Source organism: Apodemus sylvaticus, chromosome 3 (assembly GCF_947179515.1).
Source record: "Apodemus sylvaticus chromosome 3, mApoSyl1.1, whole genome shotgun sequence".
In the NCBI taxonomy this organism is placed as follows: domain Eukaryota; kingdom Metazoa; phylum Chordata; class Mammalia; order Rodentia; family Muridae; genus Apodemus; species Apodemus sylvaticus.
In genome coordinates, this window is record NC_067474.1 from 68,983,491 (window position 1) to 68,998,086 (window position 14,596).

A 14,596-nucleotide genomic window follows, 5' to 3' on the forward strand; every position below is an offset into this window, starting at 1 on the left:
GGGGGGGGGGGGGGAGGCGGGGAGGTAGCCGCAATAGGATGGTTTGGTTTTTATAGGCGATGTGTTCACACACGGAGGCTCTGAGCACATTTCTTTCCCGGTGACCCTCCTGACCCTGAAAAGTCATTTTCTTCCCTTTTCAGCACAATTTTAAAATCGAAGTGTTTTTGAAAACTAGAGAGACAGACTCAGGAATGAGACTTGAGGCAAAGAAAGGGTGATCGATTTGTTCAAGAGTTCCCCTGATAAGACTGAGTCCGGGCAGCTGGCGGCACCTGAGTGTGGGGCGTGGATAACGCAGCCCTGGGAAAGGGAACTAAGCCATCGGTGCCTGCAGTTTCTCGGTACTGCGTGCGATGCTGTGGAATTAACAATGAACAGCACAATATCTGCCTCTTGGGCATCCACAAACCGAGGCAAAAATTACTTGAGGCTCCACTGAGGCACGCCTGTCATTTGCTAGGAAAACAGCAGCAGGAAGATGAGTTCAAGGCCAGCCTGAGCTACAGAGCAAACCCCCATTTCAAAAAAAAAAAAAAATCCCATCAAAATATTTCAACAGCTAGTTTTAGATGAAGACTTTGAAACTGATATAAAAATTAAATTCAGGAGATATGATTTTCTGGTTACTTTTTGCTAAAATATCCAGTGTCTACTTAAGGTTGCAAATATTACATATATCAAGTAATTGAAAAGATCAGTTTTGAGTAATATCATTTGGAGATGCCAGTCATTTGAAAAAGTGACTTTCTTCTCCTTTCCAGTGAGAATCTGACGTGAGCAGGAGCTGGATAGAGTGACTTTGCCCCACAGTTATCCTTGCCCCCCAAGGCTGAGGTAGGGTAAAATCAGGCAGGAAGATATAGGCAGTGGGGGAAGAGTAGCAGAAAAGTGTCTTACCAAATGTGTCTATTGTCTTTTTTTTTTTTTTTTTTTGCCAGGACAAGGAAGCAGGAGTGGGTGGGTGAGTGGAGGGAACACCTTCATAGAAGTAGGGGGAGGGAGGATGGGTCAGGGGATTTTCAGAGGGGAAACCAGGAAAGGGGATAACATTTGAAATGTAAATAAAAAAAATCTAATAAAATTATTTATTTAATTATTTAATGTATGTGAGTACACTGTTGCTGTCTTCAGACACACCACAAGAGGGCATTGGATCCCAGTGCAGATGGATGTGAGCCACCATGTGGTTGCTGGGAACTGAACTCAGGACCTCTGGGAGAGCAGTCAGTGGTCTTAACCATTCAGCCATCTCTCCAGCCAATCTATTGTCTTTCTATGGTAGACTGGTGAACAGGAAGATGTTCAAGTTGCTTCCGGGAGCACTAGTGGGCTTCCACAGGCTAGACCCTTGACATGGCCAAAAAGCTGCTGGTCTGGTATCACCCTCTCCTCAGATCCTTGTGCTCTAGAAATACTACACTGGCTTATCTTCTGTGAAGGCTTCATTTCCCTCAGATCAATCTACTGTACAGGATGCAAGAAGAACACACCTAGGTCTGTCAGACTCTTTGTCCAGTCAAAATATGGAAGTGAAGAGCAATGCCCAAGAAGGGAACGTCTTGTCTTCTGATATCCTAGAGGGCTGGAGAGCAGGGTTACGAGTCAGACAACGGGTCCGTGTGCTTCACTGATTGCGCTCCACATGGTTCATTGATGAAGTGGGGTGGGAATAGCCCGTGTTTCAACCATGATCTCAGGATAAGAAGAACTCACAGCATAACCACACTCTCCAAAGAAATCTGTACGGATTTTATATAAATCTCTGCTCTCGTGTCCCTAATGTATCCTTGACATGACTGGAGGTTTGGCAAGATGTGGTTTTCAACTTACTTTTCCTCCTGCGCTGGCATCTGACACACACCGAATCTACTTCCTCATTCGAGCTGTTGCAACACCTAAACCTGCCATGTAACCTCCTCTTTCCTTTGTAGTCACAAACACGTTCTTGATGCCCCAATGCTAAGCCTGCGCGAAGGAATAAAGAATGCACACGAGAGCCTCTTGCTTCCCAGCTCTCTGCTTCTTACACCCCCCAAACTCTAAAGTGAGATGTAATCGGTACAAGGCAAACCCAGACCAACATGGAGTCGCACACCACCAACACCAGAGGAAGCGGAGCGTGATGGACCACTTAAAAGATCTCATTTGACCCTAAGTCAAGTGTTGGGAATCCTAGGCATGTCGCCGTAGAGTGAACGCAAGGGGGAAAGTCATTAGGGAGAAAACATGCTTGATCCGAGATGACTGAGTCTCATTTCATCGGAATCAAGCAGGGCTCCGGCTTCCAACCCACAGCCTGTGGCTCTCAAACACCTTGCCGTGGCTATGAATAAACCTTATGCAAAGTGGTAAACTTACTTAAAACACTGTTAGATTGGTGAGGGCTGGGGGCAGGGGCAGGGGCGCTGGGATTTTTCTTTAATGCAATTCTCAGTGTGGACTTTGTAGATGACAACACTGAGTCACGATGTCAAGAAACTGGGCATGCCCACAACCATCCTCAGAGGACGTGGACCTTATTCCCGACACCGAACAACCCAAAGCTTCCCAGTCATCAGTCAGGTTTCTATGCACGGGTACAGTTTTGTCGCTAGACCATAACCCTTAAAAAGCTCCGGGATGCTGGATGCCCTGGGTCTTTCACTTCCCGGGACCATCCGCAGCTTTGAGAGTTGACTGAAGCCGCATAAACTCACAGAGACCGCAAGTCAAACCCTAACAGTTCCCACTGAGCTCAGCCTTGGCACCCACCAAGGAGCAGAGTCAGGGACCAGCTCCTCAATATAGAGGCTGCGCTGTTCACCGAGCTCCTGCAGCTGACACTGATTCCCGACGACCCCAGGGTACAGCTCAGCGGGACACCTGCCTGCCTGTGTTGAGCGAGGGGGTGGTAAGAAGACTGAGGACCTGGAGGTGGCCCTTCCATGTGTTTGGAAAGTCTGCCCACTCCTCATTGATATATATCCCTTTGCTGGCACCCAGTTCATCTTCAGAGTAACCCATCCAGTGGTTGTTGAGAATTCTGCATGTTAAAACCACATACTGCTTTGAAGTATGAGGTACAAAAAGGTTCCCCAGGGTTTTTAAAACATTTGCATTAAGACGAGAAAACAATGACAACTTTTCAAAAGGATTAGTGGTCAGAATGTGATTTACAATTACATTTCCAATGTAACATAATTTATCAATATGAATCTAGTTTGGGCTATTGTGGATTTTGAAATGGTTGCAAACACGAATGCCTTGGCTAGGAAAGAAAGCTCAGAGCTACCCTTCAGTCCCTCCAGTCCCAGGAGGACACTGAGCCTAGATCCTGTGCTCCCCCAGATAACTATTCTTAATCAGGTCACTGTCATATTATTTGGGTACTTAGCAACTTTTTTTTAAAAAAAAAAAAGGTAATTTAATAGAATTAGGCTAACTCATTGCTTCCATTGTCTTCTCTTTAAAAATAATTCTCTACTCATTCTCCTGACTTCCTTGCTCAAACTGACGTGGCATTTCCCCAAGGACTACTGAGAAGTCACAAGTTACCTTAAGACTTACTTATAACCTCAACTCGTAGGAAGTGAGGCAGGAGGATCTGTGAGTTCTTACCCAGCCTAGTCTACGTAAGACCTGTATCAATGAAACAAGCCCTGCTTCATTTGAAGCTACTGCCAGCACTTCTCAAATACAAGTGTTTACAAGTCTCTCGACACCTTGAAATACTGACTTTGACTTAACAGATGTGGGGCAGAACCCAAGAATCTGCATGGCAAACAGGCTTCTCCTCCCTGTGAGGCCAGTCCTTCTCAGTAGGTCCCATTAGACTTCACAGGCTGACGAGGTCTCACCCAGACGCCTCAGGATAGCCCGGCATGTGTGGAGGTGGGCCGGATCACACCGTCTAGGTTATCCTATACAGCTGATTTCCCCTTTCTCTGAGTGGCTTTTGATCAGGGTTCCAATGGATGGCTAGCGAGAGCTAATTATAACCCCAACTAATTCACTGTGTCACTTGTTATTCATTAACAAATTATGTTCCTGACAAACTGCTCTAGTGTGGTACCCTAAGTACTGTAATTAAAATCTTAGGAAGTTGCATGTGGGCCTAATTGATTTCCTTAATGTATCACTCAGACTAAACATTCCATTATTTTGTGTCTTGATGTTTATGAAGGGGTTGGAACTGCTACCGCCACCCAGGCAGCAGGGAGAGCTCTCTCCAGGCAGACAAGGAGCCTTCCTGCTTGGGGGACCTATTCACCTCCACAGCAGCAAAGCCATTGCTCCTTCCACGGGCTACAGTAACATAGGAAGAATCAGAGAGTAGTTCCTTGTGTTTATAATCTGTATTTCCTGCTTAGGTTTCCAAACGTTAGGAGACTATGCTGATTCTTTAGTGTTACCTCGCAGGAAAGGAAGGCCACTCACGGTGACATCATGGCCCCATATCGTTTGGACCCTCCTCCTGTCACTTATCACCACAAGGGGGAATGGAGGACGGCATTGGCATTAGGGCTGGTAGCTGAGGGCCTACGCTTCATCTACACATATGTGAGGCAGACAAATCCAAGTGTGTGTATCAAATGTAAAATGGCATGTACAGCCAGTAGCTATACCATAGCGCCTTGAATTAAACTGCATGTATTTATCCACTCCTGTATTCAACAGCTCCGCGTGTGTGCGTGTGCATGAGTGTGCGTGCATGTGTGCGTGCATGTGTGCATGCATATATGTATGTGTGTGTGTGTGTGTGTGAGAGAGAGAGAGAGAGAGAGAGAGAGAGAGAGAGAACTTGTAAGAATCAGCCTTTTCCTTCCACCACACGAGGTCCAGAAATGAAGCTCAGGCCCGCATCCTGAGGTGCAGTATCCACCTTTGCCCTCCGAGCCATCTCACCGCCCCCCACCTTGTTTTTTGAGACAGTTTCTCAGTAGCCTGGAACTTGCCAAAATAGGCTAGACTGGATGGCCAGAAGGCCCCAGGGATTCTCCTGTCTCTGCAGACCCAGCCATAGGATTACAAGTGTGCGCTGCCACAGTCAAACTCAGCACCTCAGGCTAGCACAGCCCGCCCTGTGTGGTCTCAGCTCTCCCTTTAGCCCTCAGCGGCCTCTTCAGAAGCACCTGGTCTAGGCAAGCCCAAAGTGAGGTTTATTTAAAAAAAATATTTAGGCAAATTAAACAAAGTATACTAAATGACATATATTATATCTCGAGCACTCTTTTAATTTTAAATCTATTAGCATTTAGCATTTCCCATTCTTGCTCAATTCCTGTGAGGGAAGGACTCTTATAGTCTCTGTTTTACAAATGAAAAAAAAAAAACAGAAACATGAGAAAACAGAAGGAACTTGCATAGGGTCATGTTGCTAAGACTCCAGCCCAGTCCTACACTGAATCTCACCTTCAGTCACATGCTGTCCCTCTTCAGCAGAATAACAACTAGTGAGAAGACAGTATGTCCACTAAAAATAAAACCTATTCCCATTTCACAATTAAGAATACTGAGACCAGAGAGGTTGCTCTGCGGTCTAAAGCCTCACAGTTTATAAATGGCAGGGTCAGAATTTGAGACCCGGCCCGGCTCCTATACTCTTAGTCTCTCTGCACCGTCTACAAAGTCAACCTGCACTGAGAAACCACACCGGGTTGGGGCCAAATCAGTCCAACCAATTTTAAAAGGCCCCAGGGAGCTCTGCCCTAGATTTCTAGGGCAGGCAGAGAGTGCAGAGCCAGACGTGTAGCCGGACCTGTGCCTGGCCTGGCCTCTGCGTGCTCTCCCCATTTGGACAGCAAGGATTCCTTGCACTTCTCGCCCTCAGTAGAATTCATCACAGAGGTGGGTCACAGGTGTCTGAGGATAAATCTAGCAGGCTCACTCTCTACCTCAACCCGTCACACAAGCTAAAATGTGCGGCTTGGGAACATCTCTTTCACTTTTTTCCCCAAGGACATACAAGGAAACATAACTGCAAATTCTGGAAGGTAGAGAATCTTTCCTGATTCTGATTTTTGTTTTTAGAGATTTATTTATTTAATATATATGAGAACACTGTAGCTGTACAGATGCTTGTGAGCCTTCAAATGGCTGCTGGGAATTGAATTTAGGGCCTCTGCTCGCTCCAGTTGTCACGGCTTGCTCGGGTCGGCCTGCTCGCTTCGTTTAACCCGGCTCGCTCAGTCCCTGCTCACTCAGGCCCAAAGATGTATTTATTATTATAAATAAGTACACTGTAGCTGTCTTCAGACACACCAGAAGAGGGCGTCAGATCTTATTTCGGATGGCTGTGAGCCACCATGTGATTGCTGGGATTTGAACTCAGGACCTTCGGAAGAGCAGTCACTGTTCTTAACCACTGAGCCACCTCTCCAGCCCCTGATTCTGATTTTTAAAACTACTGTGAGGTCTTTCATAACCGCCAGATTATTTTAATAAGCCGGTTCTTATGCCCCACAGTCGCGCTCGTTGAGAACTCCTGACACCCATTGGCTGACATAGGCACGAAGAGCTGAGGAGAGGACCCACAAGCTCACTAATTCATCCTGTTCCTTCTGAGTCACTTCCTGTGTCCCTGGCTCCAAGGCTCCCCCCTCAAAGTTCTGCTCCAGTGCCTTTGTGTGGCACCAAGTCCAGCCCTCCAGACCGTCTGACCCCTGGATTCATGGCCCAGACATCACATGTTCATTTCCTCCTGTGTCTAGGGTGACCTCCTACCTGCCGTCCCCAGGAAGCTCCTCCTTCTGCAGAACACACTCACAGCTCAGTGTTTTCCTCCATGGTCAACTGTGCATCCCTCCCTGTGGATGCCCACTGGTAAGCTGTCTGGCCACTATCAACACATGGAATTCATCAGCTGTGTTTTGAGATGCATATATATAATAATCTTTATCATATATATTATAATCTTTATCATTATTAGGCAACACCACAAATCGTAGATATTTATTCTTACATAGTTAGTATGCATTTTTATTAATTTAAAAATTAATATTAGCAGTCAACTCACAAACTCAAAAAAGGCTCTACGTTTAAAGAATCATGAGACATATCCTTCTCTGCACTCACACAGTCTCTTGGAACAAAAATATTCAGACCTAAAGCTCACTCCTGGGGTAGGACTATATTTCAATACGAAAATTCCTTTAAAACACTTTACAAAGTGGCTGAAGAGATGGCTCAGTAGTTAAGAGCCCTGGCTGCTCTTTCAAAGGACTAGAGTTTAGTTCTCAGCACACAAATTGGGCATCCCTCAACCACCTCTGCCTCCAGCTCCAGGAGACCCAGTGCCCTCTTCTGGCCTCTGTAGACACCTGCACTCGCACACATAAATAAAAACAAGTAAATCGTTAAAACAGCCAGGTGGTGGTGGTAGTAGTAGTGGCAGTGGCAGTGGTTGTATTGGTGGTGGTGGTGGTGGTGGTGGTGGTGGTGGTGGTGGTGGTGGTGGTATTGGTGGTGGTAGTGGTGGTGGTGGTGGTGGTGGTGGTGGTGGTGGTGGTGGTGCTGATGATGCATGCCTTTAACCCCATCCTTTGGGAAACAGAGGCATGTGGATCTCTATGAGTTAAAGGCCAGTCTGGTATACAGAGTGAATTCCAGGACAACCAGTGCTACATAGTCAGACCCTGCCTCAAAACAAGGATAACAACAGTAAAAACAAACAAACCAAAGTCTAAAAGACACCCAAAAAACCAAAAAGAACAACAGCAAAACACTCGCCTAAATGAGGGAGCTCAAATGCATATCACAGTTTTCTTTTGATATGAGCCACCATTTGTCAGAAAAGAAGAAAGCCATATAACCACTAGGAAAGTTCCAACCGTTCTCTAATTTGTCTAATTTGCAAAATCTTTGGCACAATTTTTTTCTTGTTTTGGGGGGAAAATGCCAGGGTTAGTCATATAATTGCACAAATTTAAAGCAAGTGCCCACTCATTGTCTATGGTGACAGCAGCAAGACATTAGAAACCACAGTACTGACACTGAAGGTTAAGCAAGGGTTCCACGTGCTAATGTAAGCTCGTGTCTTTAGCCAGAATCATGCTCTTGAAGAGGGGGATAAGAGTTTTCCCAGATGTGAGCCTACGACAGAATCAGTTATTGGAGGATATAGAAGATATAACAGCACCCAACTCATGAGGTACGGCTTGTCCATAGTCTTCAACTTTTACCACACACAATTTTAAAAGGATATTTTAGGACAAGTTATCTGAATAGACATTTCCCCAAAGAAGATTTATACACAGCCAATAGATTTATTATTGTTGTTGTTGTTGTTGTTATTAAGACAAGAAACTGCTCAGCCATTAAGAGCACTGGATCTTCCAAAAGACTTAGGTTCAATTCCCAGCACCACAGGACAGCTCACAACTATCTGTAGCTCCAATTCTAAAGAATCTGTTGTCCTCTTCTGGTCCACATAGGTACTGCATGCAGGTGGTACCCAGACAAACATATGTAAAATAACAAAGCAACAATAAACTTTTAAAGATCATTAACATCACTAATTATCAGGGAGCTACAGGATGTCAGTTACAGGCAAATTTAATAAGCGTTGGGGCTGGGGAGAGGGCTCAGCTGGTAGGTGCTTGTGGCAGAAGGATGGGGATCTGAATTCCAATCAAAGCACCAACATAAAAAGCCCAGTTGGGGAGGAGGAGATGGGAGGATCCCTATGGCTTGCTAGGCAGCCAGTCCAGCCAATCAGTGAGCTCCAGGTTCAGTGAGCGGCCTTTTCTCAAAAAAGTAATGTTGGCAAAGACGACCTGGGACCCTGGGACCTTGGGACCCTGGGATCCTGGGACCCTGGGACCCTGGGACCCACATGGTAGAGGACGAGAAACAAGTTCCACAAACTGTCCTCAGACCACCATAAATTCTTTATGGCACATGGACACACATACACACTCACACAGACACACACACACAAATAAATAAATAATGTAAAAAAAAGATTTTAAAAGTAAAATAAAACACAGGATTGAGGAAGACACCTGACATGAACCTCTAGACTACACACACACACACACAGCCTCACCTATAATCATTTCTGATATTTCTTCTATATATTTTATCTTGGTGTTTTTTAAACATGATTATCATTTATTTGTAAGGTTTCCTGAGCAGGCCAGCTGGGGTCTGGCGTGGCTGCCTGTGTATCCGTGTGGCTGTCTGGATGTATCCGTGTGGTGGCTGTCTCTGTATCCGTGTGGCTGCCTGTGTATCCGTGTGGCTGTCTGGATGTATCCGTGTGGCTGTCTGGATGTATCCGTGTGGCTGTCTGGATGTATCCGTGTGGTGGCTGTCTGTGTATCCGTGTGGCTGCCTGTGTATCCGTGTGGCTGCCTGGATGTATCCGTGTGGCTGCCTGTGTATTCCTGTGGCTGCCTGTGTATCCGTGTGGCTGCCTGGATGTATCCGTGTGGCTGCCTGTGTATCCGTGTGGCGGCTGCCTGGATGTATCCGTGTGGTTCTGGGGTTTGTCAGTCTTTCCCTTGGGCTCTCTAGGTCCAGAAATCCTCTCGGAGCCTGGCCAGTGTCAGACTTGGAAGAGCTGCCTTGTGAGGGGTCAGGGTTTGTACAGAGAGGCAGGAAGGCTGCACGCAGCATGAGGAAAACCTGAGGCGAGAGAGCAGAGCTCGGGAGGAAGGACAGGGAGCTTTGACTGTGCGGTAGACAGGGCCAGCGACGTTCAGCTCCAATCCTCCTTCCTCTTGGCTTCTAAAAGGATGACCAAGAGAGAGGGAGCTCTGGTTTTTCAAGCTGAGCTGTAAGCAGCCTCTCCTCCCAGAGAGGGCTTCAGTGCCACCAGCTTGACTGTCTTGTAGGCTGTGACCCTTGCTCCCTTCCCTGGAGGAGATATGGAGAAGGCTCTTGCAGCCGCACCCCTGCCGGACCTTCATTGGGCCTTCTCGGTCACCGTCTGGCACTAGCATCACCACGTAGGTGATGAACAATCCCACAAACGGGAGCAGCAGGATCAATGGGCTGAGCACAGCATAGGCTGCGGGGGTGGGGGGTGGAGGGTGGGGGATGGGGGGTGGGGGGCAGGAAGTACTTGTGGATGATATGCTGGCTGTCAACGAACGGCGAAAGAATTACCCAAATGGTGTAGTAGGTAAAATTGATCAGGCCAAGTCCCACCGCTTGTTCTGTCCCAGTGGCCTAGAAAATAATGAAGGCTCAGCAGATAAGATGGCTCTATGTGGCAGTGCGCTAATGGAGGGTCAGAGCAGCCGACCCTCTCATTCAACAACACGAGGGCAGACTAGAAGTGACTCTCAGGTTTAGAAAGCGGTGCCAGGCCTCGTGCCACCTGTCCACAAGTGGTGTGGAGAGTGATCCGGGTTCGGAGATCTCGACACCATCTCCAAAGGAGACTCCAACTCAGGGCCCGACCCCCTGGTACCCTCACACAAGGTACCACAAAGGTACCGCACTCCAGGCTCACCATCTCCCCTATTTTGGTGGTTTTAATGTTGGTCATATACTATTAAACTGACACACTGACCTGTAATCCAGTGGTTCTCAACCTGTGGGTCGCGACCCCTTTCACAGGCATCCTCTAAGAGTGTCAGAAAACCAAATAATTTATATTAGGATTCATAACCGTAGCAAAATTACAGTTATAAAATAGAAATGAAACAAATTGATGGTTGGGGGTCACCACAAGATGAGGAACTGTATGAAGGGTCACATCATTAGGAAGGTTGATAACCACTGTATTAATTGATTCTAATTTGTGGTTTGAAAAACACTATGTAGTTGTGATGGCTTTCTCTAGGTCCGACGGTCAGCCATATCCTGCTTTGTTTTGTTGACAGGGTGTAAGCAAGCCTTCAACTGAGCAGGAGTACCATCCGTGGAGCCCAAGAGGCTAGTGGCTTTGTCATATGTGTGTGTGTGGGGGGGGGGGGTCTGGTTATTTACCATTAAACACTTTACAACAATAATGAGTTGCTACACATGTCCATAATTTCCACCTTTAATGACAGGGTCATTAGAGAGATTAATGGGCACACAAACCTGGAGCCACCAGAGCCTTTCTTGGAGCCTTTCTTTCTGGAGCCAACAGAGCCTTTCTTGTCCGTATCTCAATCAATAGTCAAAGCTTTGCTAATCTGTACATTAAATATCAAAATGGGGCTTTTTGGGTTTTTTTTTTTTTTTTGATTTGGTTTTTTTGAGACAGGGTTTCTCTGTATAGCCCTGGCTGTCCTGGAACTCACTTTGTAGACCAGGCTGGCCTTGAACTCAGAAATCCGCCTGCCTCTGCCTCCCAGAGTGCTGGGATTACAGGCGTGTGCCACCACCGTCCAACCAAAATGTTTTTTTTTTAAAAAAAAAAAACTGTGAACAATAGCGTCCATCCTGTTGGTCCATATAACACATCAAAAATGAGCTCTTATTGGTAAAATTTAAAATATCTGGGGTCTGTGGCTATAACTTACTGGTAGACTAATTTGCTAGTACATGCAAGGACCTGGAATTGATCAGCAGTGGCAAAAGACAATAGTAGCCTCTTATTGGCTTTTGTACCTTTCTACATTCTCAAAGAAAGTGTGTGTGTGTGTGTGTGTGTGTGTGTGTACATGCATGCATGCACAGGTGCATGGTGGGATGCATACTCGAAATCTCAGGTTGTTTATTCCTTGGTTGCTTTCCGATTTTATTATATTTTATTTTATTTTTTGAGACAGTCTCTGGCCAGCCAGCAATGACTCTCCTGTCTCGACACTCCCAGTGCTGGGATTATAAACATCTATCATGGGCCCTGCTTTTTTCCCCCTAACATGCCTCCTGGGGCTTGAACTAGGGTCCTCATGTACTTCACATTACATAACACAAGTGCTTTACTGACTGAGCTCTCTCTCCAATCCCAAAGAATCAATGTGAGAACTGGCTGAAATATCTTGTCATTCACACTATGAGAGTTTTAGGATCCAAAGAAACGGCTAGCCTTCCGCTGGGGAAGCTAGATTGCTAGAAGCCTTTGTGGGCAGCCACCAGTGTAGGGCCATCGACCAGGAATATCCTTGTTATCTGATGTCGACTGTAAGGGTGACAGATTTCTGTCTCTGCAGTCTTGGCTTTTGCCTCCAGTGAACAGAAGCTCATGCAAGGTGGTTATCAGAGCATCCAAAGGCCAGACAGGGGCTGTGACTTCATCAAGCTTTCCAAACAGACAGTGCAAGTGGCTTTGTGCTCAGTTGCCTGCTAGTGATTGTGTCTTTAGCAAGTGCCTGTGTGGCAGAATCTGCCCGGAGACTGGCTTTCATTATACGTTGTAACGAGGTTACGCTGGTGAGATGGATAGACTGTCACTTGCCTCAAAGTCCTTAGGGTAGCTAGTGTTGGCTGAGATAGAGCGACAGATGGACGGACAGACAGACAGACAGAGACTGGGTCAGGGACGGATGGACAGACAGACAGAGAAACTGAGTCAGGGACAGACAGACAGACAGACAGACACAGAGAACCTAAGAGCTGTGAGTCCATAGTGTATGCAACAAGAAGCATTTTCTGAGCATTTTGTTCTATTTAAACTTGGTGTTTTAGCTAAGAAGTTAACAGTTTTGGAATAACACTGTGGAAATATGGAAGAAATCTATCTGAACCTAATCTCTCTCTTTCTTTCCCTCTCCCTCTCCCTTCCTCCCTCCTTCTTCTGCCCTCTCTCCCTCTCTTCCTTTTTCTTTGTTGATTTGGTTTTTTTATTTGCTTGTTTGTTTTTCAAGACAAGCCTTCTCTGTGTAGCCCTGGCTGTTCTGGAACTCACTGTGTAGACCAGGCTGGCCTCGAACTCACGGGGACGTACCAGCCTCTGCCTCCTGAGTACTAGAATAAAAGTCATGTACCAGCAGACACGACTGAGCCCAAACTTTTTCCTGTCTCACTGCTGAGCTTCCAAACTGCCAGTGAGCCAAACAGCAGCAAAGACCAGAACACCACAACCACTGGGCAATGAGCTGTCTGCCTTGGTATGTTGTCTGGGTGGAAGCTAGTTGAGTGGTTTGAGTACAAAAAGACACCCCCCCCCCCCCCAGAGGCCGGGGCATTTGAACACTGGCTCACCCTGTTAGTGGTGCTGTTTGTGGAGGTTTAGGAGGTGTGGCCCTGAAGCACACCACTTGGAGCAGGCTCCACCCGTTTGTTCTCCCTGCTCCCTGCTTGCAGCTGAGGGTGTGCCCCCTCCCCCTTCCTGCCTGCTCTGGCTGTCTTGTCTGCCTGCCACCATACTTTCCCACAATGATGAAACCTTATCCCTCTGGAACAAATATAAACCCTTTCTTCTCTAAGTTGCCTTGGTCTTGGTGTTTTATCACACCGACAGAAAAGTGACCAATACTCTAGTGCAGCGGTTCTCAATCAACGGGTCAAGACCCCTTTCGGGGACTGCGTATCAGATATTCTGCATATCAGATATTTATTATGATTTATAACAGTAGTAATATTACAGGTATGAAGTAGCAACAAAATAATATGATTAGGGGTCACTGAGACAGTGTTAAAGGGTCGCAGCATTAGGAAGGCTGAGAGCCATTGCTCTGGGGCCTGAGAAAGATGAATGTGAGGAGGTAGATTCTTCCCTGACCCAGATACATAGACAAGTCTGATATCTCTGAGCTCCAGGCAAAGCCAGGAAAAAGCCAAAGGACATCTCTCACAGGCTGTTGGTGCAGGGCGATTAAATGTAGCCTAAGGGGGTGAAGAACCTTCGTTATGATGTGAACACTGAGAAGATTCGAGGGATTGCAGAGCTATTTACGACCAGAGGTGGGGACAGACACCGGCAGCACCTGCGGAGTGCATACTTGGCACAGACATCGTCATTGCTGTCTAGCGCCCTGTGACAGTTCTAGGGCGTGTCTGCGGAGGGACTTTGAGCATATCAGTGGTGGGAAACAGGGGGGGAACTTGAGGTCCATGCTCGGGGACTCGAGCAGCAAGAGCCCTGGCTCTTGGGACTTACCTTCACTGCGCCTCTTTGCCATGTCTGCAAATAAGATGCCAAGACCATGAGTTAGGTTGGGGAGTCTCGTTGGAATTGCAGTGATTCTGGATTCTCTAAAAAGTGGAGAGCAAGACCCGAGCTTGTGTGCAGGCCGTTTCTTTGGGATATGGCTGAGGAAAGGAAGGCAGGAGGGAGGAGGGCTGCAAGAGTAGACCGTGAAGTCGGGCACTGCTCTGTGCCTCAGGTTGGTACCCAAGCCTCAGTCAGCGATCCGTCATCTGGGCTGGGCTCTCTCCCTCGTTTGATCCCTGATGAAAGCTGAATTTGATCTCCAGGTCCCACAAGTTGGCAGGAGAAAACTGACTCCAGAGAGCTTTCTTCTGCTCACCACACATGCACCCTGGCATGTTGTGTGTGCATGTGCGCACACTGACACACTTAAAAAACTTTTCCTCATCCACCCCAGCTTTTACCTCTCTTTAGTAAAGAGATGTCCATTGGAATATAAATCCCATGTCCTGGTGAGATGGCTCAGCAGTTAAGAGAAAGTTGCATTGGTGGATTTGTAGAGTGACATGTAGAAATGATGTCACTTAAGAGTAGAATGCAAGGCAAAGAGAACTTGCAGAAAACCTAGACTGGATATGAAGC

At 46.8% G+C, this 14,596-nt stretch overlaps 1 protein-coding gene across 1 annotated transcript; it reads right to left on the minus strand.

Annotated features, from left to right (window-relative positions):
• Nucleotides 1-555: 555 nt before the first annotated feature.
• LOC127680250 (dolichol phosphate-mannose biosynthesis regulatory protein-like) lies at nt 556-10,444 on the minus strand. The gene is made up of 5 exons (XM_052175791.1): nt 10,307-10,444; nt 10,040-10,155; nt 9,933-10,002; nt 1,749-1,763; nt 556-636 (listed from the first exon to the last, which is right to left on the minus strand). The coding sequence occupies exons 1-5, from the start codon at nt 10,442-10,444 to the stop codon at nt 556-558; spliced, it is 420 nt and encodes a 139-aa protein (XP_052031751.1).
• Between the last annotated feature and the right edge of the window lie 4,152 nt (nt 10,445-14,596).